The 18,229-nt window shown below is 45.5% G+C and overlaps 1 protein-coding gene across 1 annotated transcript in view; it reads right to left on the bottom strand.

Annotated features, from left to right (window-relative positions):
• The window catches only part of LOC309557101 (N-acetyllactosaminide beta-1,6-N-acetylglucosaminyl-transferase-like), a 145,400-nt gene extending 128,344 nt beyond the window's left edge, over nt 1-17,056 (bottom strand). The window contains exon 1 of the mRNA XM_082259722.1: nt 16,113-17,056. Coding sequence (XP_082115848.1) covers nt 16,113-17,028 — 916 coding nt within the window. The 5' untranslated portion in view covers nt 17,029-17,056. The remainder of the gene's footprint in view (nt 1-16,112) is intronic.
• Nucleotides 17,057-18,229: the final 1,173 nt, after the last annotated feature.

Here is an 18,229-nt window from a genome sequence, read left to right as displayed (position 1 = left end):
CGGTTAAGTGTGAGCCTAGGTGGGTGTTTGCTAACTGTGGGGGGAGGGGCTTGTTAAATTACCATAGAGACCTGTGAGCCTATACAGAAGGCTTACAGGCGCTCTGATCATTTCAGAAAGAACGGTCAGCTGTGTTTACAACAGCTGACCGTCCTCTCTCAGAGGGGAGCAATCGCCGCAGACGGTCCTGTGGATCAGCATCCCCGCTGCCTGGTGGGGATGTCGGGCTACGTTGGTTCACGCAGAAGGGCCAACCTGCCGCAGTAAATGTGCGGCGGGCGGTCTGGAAGCAGTTAAAGCGTTACTAAACCCACAACAGTAAAATCAGTCTGTATATGCAGAACTTAAGTGGTTATTCCTCTGCATTGTGTAAAAAAGGCTGTTCAAACCTGTCTTCTCTGATCCTCTCCTTCTTCCACTGACTCCAAAAAAATAACCTGATACAGTATCTCACAAAAGTGAGTACACCCTTCACATTTTTGTAAATATTTTATTATATCTTTTCATGTGACAACACTGAAGAAATGACACTTTGCTACAATGTAAAGTAGTGAGTGTGGTCTGGAGACATGTTTGGCCAGTCCATCACCTTTACCCTCAGCTTCTTTAGCAAGACAATGGTCGTCTTGGAGGTGTGTTTGGGGTCGTTATGTTGGAATACTGCCCTGCGCCCAGTCTCCGAAGGGAGGGGATCATGCTCTGCTTCAGTATGTCACAGTACATGTTGGCATTCATGGTTCTCTCCATGAATTGTACCTCCCCCGTGTCGGCAGCACTCATGCAGCCCCAGACCATGACTTTCCCACCACCATGCTTGACTGTAGGCAAAACACACTTGTCTTTGTACTCCTCACCTGGTTACCGCCACACATGCTTGACACCATCTGAACCAAATAAGTTTATCTTAGTCTCAGACCATTGCAGCCCAATTTTATCCAGTGTGCGGCGTATGGTCTGAACACTGACAGGCTGACCCCCCCCCCTTCAACCTCTGCAGCAATGCTGGCAGCACTCATAGGTTTATTTCCCAAAGACAACCTCTGGATATGACGCTGAGCACATATTTACAGAGTCTATGGAGTCAGTCTGCACATGCTCAGTTTGGGTGAATTGCTAGATTTTTTTTTTTCTTGGTAGAGTGCATGTGATCAGCACAGGGCCAATCGGCACTGTCCAGACAGGGAGTCAGGGGTCTTGCATCCTTATAGGACAGAGGGTCAGGGGTCCTGAAGCCTGATATGACGATCGTGGGAGAAATGAAAATTACTCCTACAAGCTTTCACCAGACACTGATACAAGTCACAAGACTTCTATACACTGCTAATGAGAAAAGGTATTTATCAGTTTATATTTACTAAAATATATGCATTTCCATGTTGTGTGTACTGTGGGAGACCAGATATAGTAAAATGCAGGCTCTTGGGTTCAGTAACACTTTAAAGGTTAGAGAAATGCAAAAGTGATGTGCTTGAAAGGCCCTTTGGTCAGAGATTTGAGGAAGGCTGTAGAATGGGGATGAGGAACTGATTCATTGCAAACTTTCTCGGTTAGAAATTCATGGCCGCTGGAACACATTGTTGTAAAGCACAGAGATTTGCATAACCTTTATTGGCACCCTTACACATCTCGCAAACGCTGGTGCGTTCGCAGCCACCAAAACGCATGCAGTTTGGTGCAGCATGATTTTAAAAGTCTCGTCTGCAGTATTTTAACACTTTCTGCTGCATTTAGCAGACCACTGAAATGAATGGACTTTTCAGCGAGTACCTGTTTTTGACAAGTATCCTGTCCAGTGGCGGCTGGTACATATGGGGCGAAGGGGCGCTGCCCCCACTATCCATGCGTCCGGCCCCCTAATCTACATGCGGGGCACCGGATGCATGGATTTCAATGGGGCTTTTTTTTTTTTAACCATGTGACTAGAGCCAGAGGCTCTCACAGGCTAAAAAAAAAGTGGTCTTGGGGCGCAGTGCTCAGTTGTGTGACAATAGTGAATGAAAATTCGCTATTGTCACATGGATCCTCCTCCTGGCCAATCAGGAAGCGGGTCTTGAGACCCGTTTCCCAATTGGCCAAAAAAGAGAAGCCATGTCATTGGGCATGGAGGAGGAGGAGGGAGGAGACGCAGAAGACAGGGGAAAGAAGCCGAAGCCGCTGCAGATATCCAGGCAGGGTGAGTGAGCGGGGGGTCCTGTCTAGCTGTGGTCTGGGGGCCTGTGTGGTCTGGGGGGGGGGGGCATGGTGCGGTCTGTGTGGCCTGGTGTGGTCTGGGGGGGGGGGCATGGTGCGGTCCGTCTGACGCCCCCCCCCCGAATCAGAGCACCAGCCTCCACTGATCCTGTCCCCACTTTAGTCGGACCTCGCTGTGGCGAGGTACGTCAGCAGTTCAGTCCCCCCTCCTCCTCTCTCCTTCTTCCCCTACTGCCAGGCCAGTAACAGAGTGCAATATGCTCTGTGCATGCGCAGTAGGGAACCGGCTGTAATGCCACAAGGCTTCACTGCCGGGTTCCCTTATCAGCAATGGTGGTGGCAGCACCCAACAGCCGGTGGAAACATTAGCTGGGTACCGACATCACTGGATTCCAGGACAGGTAAGTGTCCTAATATTATAAGTCAACGGTTACCGTATTTTAGCTGCTGACTTTTAATTTTTGGAGTTGTTGTGGGGAGGCAGAACTCTGCTTTAAAGTGTTACTAAACCCACAACAGTAAAATCAGTTTGTCTATGCAGTAAAGCATGCTTGTTATACTAACTGTGGAGCCTAAGGGGTTAGTTAAACGCATTGTGTAAAAACAAAAAACTAATAAAACCTGCGCTCAATAAATTGTGGCTATAAAAATGAACAAAAGTGGAATAGCAGCTAGCACAGGTTAATAAATAAACCTAATACAAAATATACAAATAAAGTGCAGCGCTAACAAATTGATAGACATGATCATAAAGTGGAAAAGTCATGTGAAGACTTTATGAATGTCCAAAAGAAATTGTTGATAAACCATAATCATAAAGTGCATAATATAATTTCCGTGAAATGTCCATTAAAAGTTGTGCAAAAATATATAAAACATGATGAAAAAACAAACAGGCTCCATTCAGAGAAGCACCACAAATCCCAGCATGTGTGAAAAGGATGACCTTCCCCAATCCTTAACCACTTAAGCCCCGGAAGATTTTACCCCCCTCCTGACCAGGGCCTACTTTGCGATTCGGCACTGCGTGCCTTTAACGGACAATTGCGCGGTCGTGCGACGCTGTACCTAAATTGATGTCCTTTTTTCCCACAAACAGAGCTTTCTTTTGGTGGTATTTGATCACCTGTGCGATTTTTTGATCATGCGCTGTAAACAAAAAAAGAGCGTCAATTTTGTAAAAATAACAATATTTTTCACGTTTTTATATGAAATTCCCCCAAAAAAATATGTAAAAATCAAAATTTTTTATATTTTAAAGCCAATTTGTTTTATGCTACATATGTTTGGTAAAAAAAAAAAAAAAAGCAAAAAGCGTATTTTGATTGGTTTGCGCAAAAGTTATTGCGTTTACTAACAAAGGGAAAGATTTTTGTAATTTTTTTTTTTAACGAGTAATGGCGGCGATCTGTGATTTTTTTTGCGGGACTGCGACATTGCGGCGGACAGATCGGACCCTTGACTGACATTTTTGACACTTTTGGGGTTACCAGTGACATTACTGCAGTAATCAGTGCTATACATATGCACTGTTACTGTAAAAATGACACTGGCAGTGAAGGAGTTAACTGTATTGGAGAGGGAGGGGTTAAGTGTGTCCTAGGGGCTTGTTTCTAACTGTGATTGGGTGTGGCTACTAGTGTAAGAACAGAGATCAACGGTCCTACATAGTAGAACCGTCTGATCTCCATTCTTACACAGGGGAGAATGACAGGCGGCTTTGTTTACATTAGCCGCCTGCCTTTCTTCCAGTGTCACGGACGATCGCGAGTGCCCAGCGGACTTTGGGTCCAACGGGCACACGCGCGGGGGGGCTCCGTGACCGCACGGGAGCGCGCCTCTGGCGGGGTGCGCTCGCTCCCTAGAAGCCTCACAGGCTAGCGATGTAGACCTACGTCGCTTTACCTGTGAGGGGCTGACCGCCGCAGTAAATAGTCGTGGGGTGGTCGGCAAGTGGTTAATAAGTGCGATCACCAACACTAATCAAAGGAAGAATGGCCGCTTACCAGAACCAGGTGGCCTCCAACTTAATGGAAAAGCCTAAAAAGCTTGATCAGGTAACTGTCCAAGGCATATGAAGGCATTGATATTATTCATTCAAATGGATATCCACACAGTATAGGCTCTGATTCCATTTTGATGACCTTAATTAAAGTGGAGTTCCGGCCTCAAATACCTTTTTTAACTAAAAATGTACTGCATAGGAAAGGGAAAGCACTGATGGGAGCCTGCGTCTCTCAGCCAATACAGTTTACAGATAGAGTCCGGGGGCTGGGGCTTTAACAGGAAGGCGGAACTCCAAAGAAAGTGGAAGTTCAGGTGGGTACACGTTCCTTCCTCGCATTTCCATTCTGTTTTAATACGTTGACAAAAATTGGATTTGATTTTTCATCATAGTGTTCTTTAATTGACCTAATTTGAATTTTTGTTTTGTTTAGAAAACATGCAGCTGCCAAACTATAAGCGCCGGTTCACATTACCGCGACGCTACTTGCAGGGGCGACCGCCACGGACTTCATAACATTGAAGTCTATGGCGGTCGCCTCCTGGTCGCCCCAAAGAAGCTCCGGACCCTTTTTCTAGGTCGGAGCGACTTGTGTCGCTCCTATTAAAACGGGTCCGCAGCTTCCCTATGGGAGGCGACCTGCGGGGCGACCAGGTCGCCTCACAGGTCGCCCCAGTGTGAACCGGCACTTACTGAAATATTTTCGTCAACTAAATTATGACTAGTGTTTGCTCTTTACATGCAATTGGATATTATCTTTGTATTTTGTAGGTGGTAATAGAAAATGTTCATTAAGATCTGTTCAATTTACTTTTTAAAGGGTCACCCAAAAGTGATATGTTTAAACAGCTGAAGCCTGGTAGACTGAGGCAATCCCTGGTTCTTATATATTCTAGATCAAGGTTTCTCAACCAGGACTCAGTGGAACTCTAAAGTTCCTCCAGAGGTTGCTAGGGGTTCCTTGAGCAACGGGCAATTTCTGCCTCTCAGATAAAGCCCCGTACACACGCACAGATTGTTGGCCGACTGATCGGCCGTTTTTTGTCGTCCAGTGTTTGTTGGTTGAAATGTGCTCTAGACTTGCACTGGACTTTTGTTGGCCAACAAAAACCAACTTCAAAAGTGATGTCATGTGATGGTTTTCTTTCCGTGTGTTTCGTCTTCTCTGAGCATGCCCAGTCTTGCTCATCTGATTTTTGTCTGCCGAAATCTGTACTGACTGACGAACAATCAGCCGTTCTGTTGGCCAACAAAAATTTTATAGCCTGCACACCAGATTTTTTTCGGCTGAAAAGTTGCAGTTGGTTGTCGGAAGCATCATACTAACAAGCCTACAATCGGCCAATTGGACGTTGGCCAACAATTTACGGCCAACAATCTGTGCGTGTGTACGGGGCTTAAGTTTCCAATGACACCATTGTTCCTTTTAGCTATCTGTAAGGGGTAATTTTTCTGTAAGGGGTAATTTTTTCCAACGATGACAAGAGTAAGGAGCATTCTTCCCACTGACCGTCACACTAATGTGTCATGAGTTGTAGATTTTTCATTTTTAGCAGGGGTTCCCCGAGACCCGAAATTTATTTCAAGGGTTCTTCTGTGTTAAAACGGTTGAGAAAGGCTGATCTAGATACTCCAACAAAAAAAATGTCCCTGCTACAGTTCTCAACTGTTCCTATACAAGTTTACTGTTTCTTGCTACCTTTGATTGTTCCATCATCTCTAGTTTTATATACCATAAAAAGCAGCGCTAAAGTGTACTAAAAAGGTTTTGAATAAACAGCAACACAAAAAAACATAAAATTATACTCCATCCAGTGCGAACACAAATGAAAAAAATATATAAACAATCATAAAAATATATATATGAGGAAATATATACAGTTATATATGAGGAATGATATACTGTATCTCACAAAAGTGAGTACACCCCTCACATTTTTGTAAATATTTTATTATATCTTTTCATGTGACAACACTGAAGAAATTACACTTTGCTACAACATAAAGTAGTGTACAGCTTGTATAACAGTGTAAATTAGCTGTCCCCTCAAAATAACTCAACACACAGCTATTAATGTCTAAACCTCTGGCAACAAAAGTGGGAATGTCCAAATTGGGCCCAAAGTGTCAATATTTTGTGTGGTCACCATTTTTTTCCAGCACTGCTTTAACCCACTTGGGCATGGAGTTCACCAGAGCTTCACAGGTTGCCACTGGAGTCCTCTTCCACTCCTCCATAATGACATCATGGAGCTGGTGGATGTTAGAGACCTTGCGCTCCTCAAACCCCTGTTTGAGGGTGCCCCACAGATACTCAATAGAGTTTAGGTCTGGAGACATGCTTGGCCAGTCCATCACCTTTACCCTCAGCTTCTTTAGCAAGACAGTGGTCATCTTGGAGGTGTGTTTGGAGTCGTTATGTTGGAATACTGCCCTGCGACCCAGTCTCCAAAGGGAGGGGATCATGCTCTGCTTTAGAATGTTACAGTACATGTTGGCATTCATGGTTCCCTCAATGAACTGTAGCTCTCCAGTGTGAGCAGCACTTATGCAGCCCCAGACTATGACACTTCCACCACCATGCTTGACTGTAGGTAAGACACACTTGTCTTTGTACTCCTCACCTGGTTACCGCCACACACTCTTGACACCATCTGAACCAAATAAGTTTATCTTGGTCTTATCAGACCACAGGACATGGTTCTTGTAATCCATGTCCTTAGTCTCCTTGTCTTCAGAAAATGGTTTGCGGCTTTCTTGTGCATCGTCTTTAGAAGAGGCTTCCTTCTGGGATGACAGCCATGCAGACCAATTTTATGCAGTGTGCAGCGTATGGTCTGAGCACTGACAGGCCCCCCCACTCCTTCAACCTCTGCAGCAATGCTGGCAGCACTCATACGTTTATTTCCCAAAGAAAACCTCTGGATATGACACTGAGCACGTGCTTCTTCTTCTTTGGGCGACCATGGTGAGGCCTGTTCTGAGTGGAACCTGTCCTGTTAAACTGCTGTAGGGTCTTGGCCTCCGTGCTGCAGCTCAGTTTCTTGGCAATCTTCTTATAGCCTAGGCCATATTTATATAGAGCAACAATTCATTTTTCAGATCCTCAGAGAGTTCTTTGCCATGAGGTGCCATGTTGAACTTCCAGTGACCAGTATGAGTATGGGAGCGATAACACCAAATTTAACACACCTGCTCCTCATTCAAACCCCGAGACCTTGTAACACAAACGAGTCAAATGATGACGGCGAGGGAAAATTGTACCCAATTTGGACATTTTACTTAGGGGTGTACTCACTTTTGTTGCCAGCAGTTTAGACATTAATCGCTGTGTGTTGAGTTATTTTGAGGGGACAGCAAATTTACACTGTTATACAAGCTGTACACTCACTACTTTACATTGTAGCCAAGTGTCATTTCTTCAGAGCTGGTTCACACTGGGGCGACTTGTCAGGCGGCCTGGTCGCCTGACAAGTCGCCGTGGGTCGCCTGCCATAGATTAGCACAGGACCCGTTCTAATAGGAGTGACGCAAGTCGCTCCGGCTTGGAAAAAGGGTCCTGTGCTACTTTGGGGCGACCTGGAGCGACCTGCATTGACTTCAATGATATGAAGTCCGTGCATGCCGCTCCGAGGTCGCGGTGCGAGCTGCGCACCGCGACTTCACAGGTCGCCCCGACAAGTCGGGTCGCGCCTATGTGAACCGGCTCAGTGTTGTCACATGAAAAGATATCATAAAATATTTACAAAAATGTGAGGGGTGTACTCACTTTTGTGAGATACTGTATGTGAACAAAAGTCCAATAAAGTGAAGAAATCTTTAATAAAGTGCAAACGAAAATCTGAATAGGGATCACCGCCACGGGGACCCTTCAACACACGCCTCTTACCAGATCAATATGACCACAAATTATAATGGTCAGATAGGCTCAGGCAGACAGATGGATGATCTTCAAAAGAAGATGTTGATAACAGGCATTGGATCTCATGTGAACTCGGAAATAAATTAATACAAGAGCTCCCATAGTGAAGTCCATTAAATAAAATGCGATTTTTATTAACAAGATGCCTACAATTACCTTAAGCAAGTTGATAAAATCGCATATAATGTGTTGTTCCAGCAAGCTATCAGTTTGGAAATGCCGCTCTCTCACTCGTGGTTCGGCATGCGTGATGATGTCACCTCAAAGCCACTCCCTTTGAGGTCAACTTGAAGCCACTCCCTAAAGGGAGTGGCTTCGAGGTGACATCACGCATGCCAAACCGCGAGTGAGAGAGCGGCGATAAAGTCTTAGTCCGTAGGGTTCAATATTGAGTTGGCCCACCCTTTGCAGCTATACCAGCTTCAACTCTTCTGGGAAGGCTGTCCACATGGTTTAGGACCCCAAACTTGCTCATCCATGTCTTTATGGACCTTGCTTTGTGCACAGGCGCAGTCATGTTGGAACAGGAAGGGGCCATCCCCAAACTGTTCCCACAAAGTTGGAAGCATGAAATTGTCGAAAAATGTCTTGGTATGCTGACGCCTTAAGAGTTCCCTTCACTGGGACTAAGGGGCCAAACCCAACCCCTGAAAAACAACCCCACTCCATAATCCCCCCTCCACCAAATGATTTGGAACAGTGCACAAAGAAAGGTCCATTAAGACATAAATGAGCGAGTTTGGGGTGGAGAAAATTGACTGGCCTGCACAGAGTCCTGACCTCAACCCAATAGAACACATTTAGGATGAATTTGAGAGGAGACTGCAATCCAGGCCTTCTCGTCCACATCAGTTCCTGACCTCACAGATGCGCTTCTGGAAGAATGTTCAAACATTCCCATAGACACATTCCTAAACCTTGTGGACAGTCTTCCCAGAAGAGTTGAAGCTGTTACTGCTGCAAAGGGTGGGCCAACTCAACATTGAACTCTACGGACTAAGACTTGGATACGATTAACATTCATATGCGGGTAAAGGCAGGCATCCCAATACTTTTGACAATATAATGTTGTATTAATGTGAGTTAGGAACCTTAGATTGTAAGTTCCTTGAGGGCAGGAACTGATGTGAATGTGTAAAGCGCTGTGCAAATTGACAGTGTAATACAATTAGCTGTAATAATAACCCTTTAAAGCATGAGTGTCCAACCTTTTGGCTTCTCTGGGCCACACTGAGTGTAGAGAAATTTTCACGGGCCGCATATAAAATATATACTATAGTTAAGGTATACAAGTAATAAAACGCCGCCGCGCCCCCCCCCCCCCAGCACTAATTTAACACAACTAGAGGATGATCCCTTCCGAGGCAGCCACTGCCTACAGTTATCTGGAAGCCGCTGTGGCTGTGCCCCCGACACGCCTTCCTTCCTCCCCAGCAAAAAAAAAATTGGCAAGGGGCAGTGGGCCGCATTGCCTATGGTTACGGGCCGCAGGTTGGACATGCCTGCTTTAAAGTATACCTGTACTTTTGTACAGATATCCTTTTAACCACTTAAGCCCTGGAAGATTTTACCCCCTTCCTGACCAGGGTTTTTTTTGCGATTTTTTTACTGCGTGAATTTAACGGACAATTGCGCGGTCGTGCGACGCTGTACCTAAACGAATTTGACGTCCTTTTTTTCCCACAAACAGAGCTTTCTTTTGGTGGTATTTGATCACCTGTGCGATTTTTTGATCATGCGCTATAAACAAAAAAAGAGCGTAAATTTTGCAAAAATAACAATATTTTTCTCATTTTTTTTTATATGAAATTCCCAAAAAAAAAATGTAAAAATCTAAATTTAACATTTTTTTCGGCCAATTTGTTTTATGCTACATATGTTTGGTAAAAAAAAAAAAAAAAAAAAAAATATCGCAAAAGCGTATTTTGATTGGTTTGCGCAAAAGTTATCGCGTTTACTAACAAAGGGAAAGATTTTTGTCATTTTTGTTTTTTTAACGTGTGATGGCGGCGATCTGCGATTTTTTTTTTGCGGGACTACGACATTGGGGCGGACAGATTGGATCCTTGACTGACATTTTTGACACTTTTGGGGTTACCAGTGACATTACTGCAGTAATCAGTGCTATACATATGCACTGTTACTGTAAAATGACCCTGGTAGTGAAGGGGTTAACTTTATTTGAGAGGGAGGGGCTGTGTGTGTGTGTCCCTAGGGGCGTGATTCTAACTGTGATTGGCTGTGGCTTAAGGTGTAAGAACAATGATCAACGGTCCTACATAGTAGAACCGTATGATCATTGTTTCTACACAGGGGAGAATGACAGGCGGCTTGTTTACACTAGCCGCCTGCCTTTCTCCCGCTGTCACGGACGGACCGGACTGGGTCCGCCGCTCACACGCGGGGGTCCGTGATCGCGCGTGAGCGCGCCTCCGGCGGCATGCGCTCGCTCCCCAGAGCCTCACAGGCTAGTGACATACCGGTACGTCACTTTGCCTGTGAGGGGCTGATCGCCGCAGTATATGTACTTGCGGCGGTCGGCAAGTGGTTAATGCTATAGAGAAGATGTCTATGAGGTATCTGAAGGATAGACTTCCTCTCCATAGAAAGCTTGGGAGAGTCTGCAGCAGCTACTCGCTACCATTCCTCTTTGGTCTTTGGCCGCTGCTGGTTATATAACTCCTGCACATGTGAACAGGAGTAACACCGTCCTTGAATTCTGGCTTTGTTCCCAACATTTAACAGATGCCAGCAGTGTACACGCAAAAAAAGTACAATTGCTGGGAGCAAGAGGGAGTCATTTCTTGGCAGAGAGACTTTGCATGTCTCTTCTGCCAAAAACGCTATCTCCTAACAATTTTTTTTTTTTTTTGGAGTTTAGTCCTGCTTTAAAGGAAAACTTTACAAAAAAGATACCTTCATGGAAGTAATCCCAGACATCTCAAGTCTCCCACATTTCGCCCTGCACTCACAGACACCCACGAGCACAGGGCGATATCCCGGCAGGGCTGAGGATGGCAGTGTCAGAGGCGAGCTCAGCTGTCATGACTGAGAACGCAGCCGCTATTTAGGTCCGGCTCACAGGCGGAGTGATATCAAGTGCACTCTGTCTGTGGGAGGAGGAGCCATACAGAGGAAGCACGTGGCTCTGCTCTCTACTGCACCAGTGTGCTTCCTTTCACATCAGCAGACCGATCGGGCTTCAGATTTGGCTCTGAAGAAGAGGGTTCTCCCTCAAAACGCGTCAGCCAGGCAATTGCGCACGCCAGGATGTCATCCAGCAGCATAGGAGTAACCTGGAGGCAATTGATCTCAATTTCTTTCATGTATATATCTTAGGTTTGTGAGTACCATGTATGCCACCTTTTTGGATTTTAATAAACTTTTTTAGTGATAATACACGAGGATGCTGCGCCCTTCTCATTGTTTTTCAGTATAATTGGATACCCTTGGTCCTGAAGGGGAAGCAAGACCGCAAGTTTTGTGCAAAAAGACCATTCAGATCACTCACCTCGCATATCACTTGAGCGCAGAAGAGATACAGTTTTGGACCGATCGGGTCCGCCTGTCTGTTTTTCAGACACACCCGATCAGACCATCCATTGTTCTCTGTGGGGCGGCAGATGTTGGTGCACATGTGTCCGCTGTCACCTGTTGGAAAATCCGGTCCACTAAAAACAGATGGGGAAACGTTCGTCATCCATATCCCGGATCGGATGACAATTGGATGGAAATCGACATGCAGTCCGTTTCCATCCGAGCTCCCCATAGAGAACAGCGGGCTGTGTCCATGTCTGCTCTGCATAGCGGAGCGGACACAGACCTGTCATCCATCTGCTGAGCGGGGATCAGCGGAGAGATCCCCCGCTGAGCAGGCAGATCCGCTTGGATGGATTCTGCCCCTTCTTCACAGAAAAGGATAGTAAACCTAAACAAATTCCTTTTTTTTTTTTTTTCCCCCCATTTAAAGCTAAACTTCACTCTCTTAATTAACATTGACCATTTTTAATTCTTATGCTGCCAGCTAGATAGGAAAGTATGATATTTACTTGTTTTAAACTTTTTTTTTTTTTTTAAACATTTTTTCAGTTACTTCCTGGTTTCCAGGCCTAGGTAAATGATGTCATATATCCCATGAGTCTTCAGGAGGGGAGAAGGGATTTTCTCAGATACATACACCCTCCTGTCTGCATGCCTGGGCTAAGGGCAGATGGATTCCATAAGGTAAATGCTACATTATAGGCCCTTACTCAAGATAAACAAAGGCAAAAATGCTAGTGGGAGGTTTTTTTAAGTGATTTCTCTGCAAAATAAAGCATGGAGACATGGATGGATAGGGCAATTTGGTTTGAATATTAAAAATGAATTAAAAGCATTTTTTGGTTTGTGGTGTTCAGATGCAGTATAGTCCCGGTTCACACTGGTGAGACATGTCGCATTAATTTCAAAATCAATGTTTCCCTATGAGAGCCGTATTAACTGATTCAACTTGCATCACTCCGACTTTTGAAAAGATTCCTGCAGGTGTGATTTCGGACCATAGAATATAATAGAAGTTGCATCCAAGTCGAATCACCATCTTAACTGATCTGACTTGTGACATGCAACATATGCTCACAGGTCCTTGGGTCTGGTATGGATTTTGAGTGGCATTTTTTTTTGCCACGGGGTCCTCCCCAAAATCAATACCAGACCCTTAGAGCCCATTCAGACTAGCGCGACTTGTCAGCCTGACAAGTCGCGGTAGGTCGCGGTCCATTGAGTAGTACAGGACCCGTTCTAATAGGAGCGACACAAGTTGCTCCGACTTAGAAAAAGGGTCCTGTACTACTTTAGGGCGACCTGGGAGCGACTTGCATAGACTTCCATTATGTAAAGTCCCTGCAAGTCGCGCCGAAGTCGCGGTGCACGTGACTTCACGTCGCCCCCCCGAAGTCGGATCGCCCCAGTGTGAACCGGCTCTTATCCAAGCATGCAGTCAGGCAGGCCAGGAAGGGTGGGGGCAAGCGAGTGCCCCCCCTCTCCTGAACCATACTAGGCCACGTGCCCTCAACATGAGGGGTGTTTTGGGGCAGGGGGGCTCTGCCCCCATCCCAAAGCACCTTGTTGATTGGGGCAAGGGCCTCTTCCCCACAACCCTTCACATACAGAGCGGAGACGGAGCTGCCATCCGCCTGCTCAGCAGGGAATGACGGATCGATCCCCCGCTGAGCAGAACGGACTCCCTTTGCGGATGCGGGCCATGTGAAAGGACCCTAAAGGTTCAACCACTTAAGCCCTGGAAGATTTTACCCCCTTCCTGACCAGGGCTTTTTTTGCGATTCGGCACTGTGTGACTTTAACGGACAATTGCACGGTCGTGCGACACTGTACCTAAACGAATTTGACGTCCTTTTTTTCCTACAAACAGAGCTTTGTTTTGGTGGTATTTGATCACCTGTGCAATTTTTACTTTTTGCGCTATAAACAAAAAAAGCGTCAATTTTGCAAAAATAACAATATTTTTCACATTTTTTTTATATGAAATTCCCCAAAAAAAAAAAAATGTAAAAATCAAAATTTTTTAACATTTGTGGCCAATTTGTTTTAGGCTACATATATGTTTGGAAAAAAAAAAAAAAAAAAAAAAAAAAAAATCGCAAAAAGCGTCTTTTGATTGGTTTGCGCAAAAGTTATCGCGTTTACTAACTAAGGGAAAGATTTTTGTCATTTTTGTTGTTTTTTTTTAACGAGTAATGGCGGCGATCTGCGATTTTTTTTGCGGTACTGCGACATTGCGGCGGACAGATCAGACCCTTGACTGACATTTTTGACACTTTTGGGGTTACCAGTGACATTACTGCAGTATTCAGTGCTATACATATGCACTGTTACTGCAAAATGACACTGGCAGGGAAGGGGTTAACTTTATTGGGGAAGGAGGGGTTAAGTGTGTCCCTAGGGGCGTGCTTCTAACTGTGATTGGACATGGCTACTGGTGTAGGAACAATGATCAACGGTCCTACATAGTAGAACCGTATGATCACCATTCCTACAAAGGGGAGAATGACAGGCGGCTTGTTTACATTAGCCCCCTGCCTTTCTCCCTTTGCACCGACGATCGCCGAGTGATCGGCGGACATCGGGTCCGCCAGTCACAAGCACGAACTTGCTAGGGAACGAGCCGCGGCGGGAGCGCGCCTCCGCGGGCGCGCACTCGCTCGGCCGCTATTGGCAGTGAGTGACAGGCTAGTGACGTATATAGTCGTGCGGCGGTCGGCAACCGGTTAATATTGCAAGCTCTATTTGCATACCAGGATTCAACCTGTGGACCTTTTTTATTTAGGAAAACGAATGCAGCCACCACATCGAAGGATTGGTAAGCTGAAATATATTACATTTTGGGTTTCATACCGCTTTAAGTCTTTTTTGAATCATTGATTTGGAACATAGATATAATGCATTCTTATTCTACCCTTTACTGGATGTCAACTCATTTTGGGTCTGGGACTCAAAAGTAGCATAGCCAGACACAGCAAAGCATTCAGGGTTTTCAGCTGGCCAGCAATGGCAGATCAAGTCTTTTTTTTTTTTTGTGACAGGTGCACTTTGATGCCCTTTTGTACGAGTATTTGACTTTAGTTCCCTGTGAAACAGATGGCTGCAGTCCCACATACTGACATGCTTCCATTTCACATTATATTGCCAAAGCACAAATGGTGTTGACAACATAACACACTATACAGAAATAGTAAAAAAAAAAAATGTCAGTTTGTGTTTACTTTCAACACAGCGGAAGCATGCTACTTAAGAGCTGGTTCACACATATGCGATGACAGACATCGCATGTGATTCGCAGCACACTGCTCTGCAAATCGCATGCGATGTCTGTGCGATGCGAATTCAGCCATACAGATTGTATGGCTGAATTCGCATCCCATTCGGACCAAACTCGCACATGACCCTTTTTTGGGTCCGCACCAGAATCTGATCGCATGGGTGTTTACCTTATGCGATCAATTCATGTCCGAAATGACAGTTCGCACTGCGATATGTGAACTGATCTGGGGGTGTCGTTAATAGTGATCGACCAATAGTTTTTTTTTAAAGCTGATATCGATATTTTGGCCATTGAATATCGGTATTGGCCAATATTTTTGTACATTTAAAAAAAAAATGTTTTTTTTTTCTTGACAGGTAATGTTGTGGAGGGATCTGGGGGACTAAAAGACCCCAAACCCCTCCTTTTCACTTAAAAGCATTCAAAACGCCAAGTTTGGCTGTTTTGAATGCTGTCCTTTTTTTGAATTTGGTGCCGAGTACCCGGAAGTGATGTCATGACATCACTTCCGGGTTTTTACATGGAGACCCAATCAGAGCCGAATGCGGGTTTTCGGCGGCCGTGCAGGATGGTTGCCCGGTCTCCCGGTGGGACAGAAGACCCAGGCGAGGTGGGGAAAGCTGCGGGAGGCGCGTCCCCTCCCGCTCCTTGTAATGACAGCCGAGCTGCTTCTTAGCCGCATCGGTTTTCATTACTAGACAGCCGACCGTCGGCTGTGGATGCCTTTAGCTGCAGCCATCACCCCGGTACAAGCACTTTCCCGAAATATCGGCAATATCGGTAACCGCCGGGACCGATTGCGATATATCGGGGAAAGTGCATATCGGCCCCCGATATATCGGCATTGCCGATAATCGGTCGATCCCTAGTCGTTAACTTCGTATTGATACCCCCAGCGGTTCGCATATGGCAGTGTGAACTGCCTGCGAGTTGAGTGCAATGCGGGAACCCAGGGTGGATTTGCAGGGATCCTGCATCGCATATATGTTACATACTAGTTAAAAAGACACAAGTCCATCTGGCTCAACCAATAAAAAACATAAAACAAGAAAACCCAACCATATAATCCCATATACACAATCCTATACCCGTAGTTGATCCAGAGGAAGGCGAACAAACCCCAACAAAGCAGGGGTAACAAATTCCGGGACTTATTGTAGGACACTGTTACATACCTGGAATTCTATTCAGTGTCACCCAATAGTGTTCGTCGGGGCTGTAAGTGTCCTTTGACCATTTCAGTAGATCTATAGCTCTCTGGTCTTCCAGGATGAACTTGGTAAACTCCCTGGTCAGTGCAACATACGCAGTGCCAAAATAAATAGTGATATTGTGCGGAGGAGGGGGCTTCAAGGTGTTAGTCCTTAGTACAGAGGAATGCACGATATCCTCGCGGTGGACGTATTTAGTCCGAGGGATGGCATGACCAGGGGGCAGCACCCCAGGCGTGATATTTTTCCCTTTAAATTTTTTCAAATGCTCTACGATCTCCTTGTTTGTCTTTAAAGGGAAATCCTGTCCACAGGCATTGATGACATATTTCCATCGCACTTTTGATTTCAGCAAATCTTTCATGCAGTTCAGATCCGCCTGGAGTCTCGATATCCCGGCATACACCACGGGCTCCATTTTCGAGGCGAAAAACGCATTAGGAAAGCAATCCACTAAATCACTTACCGCCTGCAAGTAATCCGCGCTCGCCTTCTCATCCACATGGATGCAGTATATGTTTTGGGGCATGTAGACGGCCCTGAACAGCCTCTCGAACGTGTCAAATTCTTTATGTACGGTCATCATATAAGCTAAAGGAAAGGCTGCCTCTTCATCCGAGAGGGGGTCTGTGATGTAATGATTTTGTCTTTTATATTCTTGACAGTTTGAAGTGCGGTACAAGCTAGTCAGCGTGGGGTCAAAGGGAGATTTCCTCCCATTAAAAAAGGAGTCACAAGCTTCCAGCAGTAGGATTCTTTCTTCAGTGGCATTATACCGGTGAAAAGCTCTCCAATTTAACAGCTTGCTGTTATAGTACAACAACAGGAGCGTCACGCTTAGCACAGGGATTGGGAACATGTATCGCACCCAAGAAGTCATTATTAAATAAATACAACCATGGAAAAAGAAAAATGAGAAAAAAAATAAATAAATTATACCTCCAGGCAAAGGATTTTCTCATCTGCTGTCAGTGCCCAGATTCCCGAGCAGATCATTGTGGCTTTGGGAAGAGAGCGAAAAGCATTTGTCGCCTTCCTGGCGATGTGTTTGTGTCATCTCGGTGTGGTTCAGCAGCACCAGCCCTCGTTGTCTCCCTTTCTTCATATGAAATTTCTGCAAGCTGCATGAGGCACTGATGACCTTCTGTTCACTTGAGTATTTGCATATGAAACACTCAAAGCACTGATTGGTTAAGGCTCTGGCAACCAGCTGCATGTCACCGACTGCGATAATCTGTCCTTTCCTATTCTCCTTGCCTAGATTTCAGCAGCCAGACCCAGGCTCTCTCCCTCTTCGCCGGGAGCAGATTAGTGTCATGTGGATTTCCACTTTTGTAGTCCAGTTTGAGAAAAAAAAAAAAAAAAAAGAAGCAGCCTTGTTATGTGTTTCCATTCCCATAACACGCCTATAAATATTTAAAAAAATAAATAAAAAATATTTATCTTTTATGCCCGGTACACACGATGAGATTATCAGAAGAATGATCGTCTGTTTTGTTTTTGCACGCATGCTTGTCTCAATTTAAAATAAATAAAAAGATTATAAATTAACCACTTCAGTCTCGGAAGGTTTTGTCGCCTTAACCACTTGCCGACCAGTCACTGGGACTGTACTGTGGCAAAGTGGCTCGATTCCATCCAGCGACGTAGACCTACGTCGCTGGACTCCTCCCCCTGTAGGCGGCGCTCGCGCCCCGCCTGAGTCACAGCAGGAGTCGGGCCAGGGGAGGAGCGGCGGCGATCGCCGCTGCTCTTCCCCGATCGTCGGGGGAATCGAGTTTGGAGATCCGCCTGCTTGTGTAAACAGAGCGGGCGGATCTCCTAAGTGACAAACAGTGACAGATTGCAGGGTTCAGCATAGCTGAACATGCGATCTGTCCCTGTGTCACTCAGTCACCTCCCCCCACACACATTAGTAAGCACCAGGCATACATTAACCCCTCCCTCTCCAATAAAATGAACCCCTTCCTTGCCAGTGTCATTTTTACAGTAACAGTGCATATTTATAGCACTGATTACTGTAGTAATGTCACTGGTACCCCCAAAAGTGTCAAAAATGTCAGTCAAGGGTCCGATCTGTC

The sequence above is a fragment of the Pelophylax lessonae genome (genome assembly GCF_965119305.1).
Source record: "Pelophylax lessonae genome assembly, chromosome: 5".
Taxonomy (NCBI): Eukaryota; Metazoa; Chordata; class Amphibia; order Anura; family Ranidae; genus Pelophylax; species Pelophylax lessonae.
Note: the sequence above shows the minus strand (reverse complement) of the source record. Positions and strands in the feature narration are given on the sequence as shown.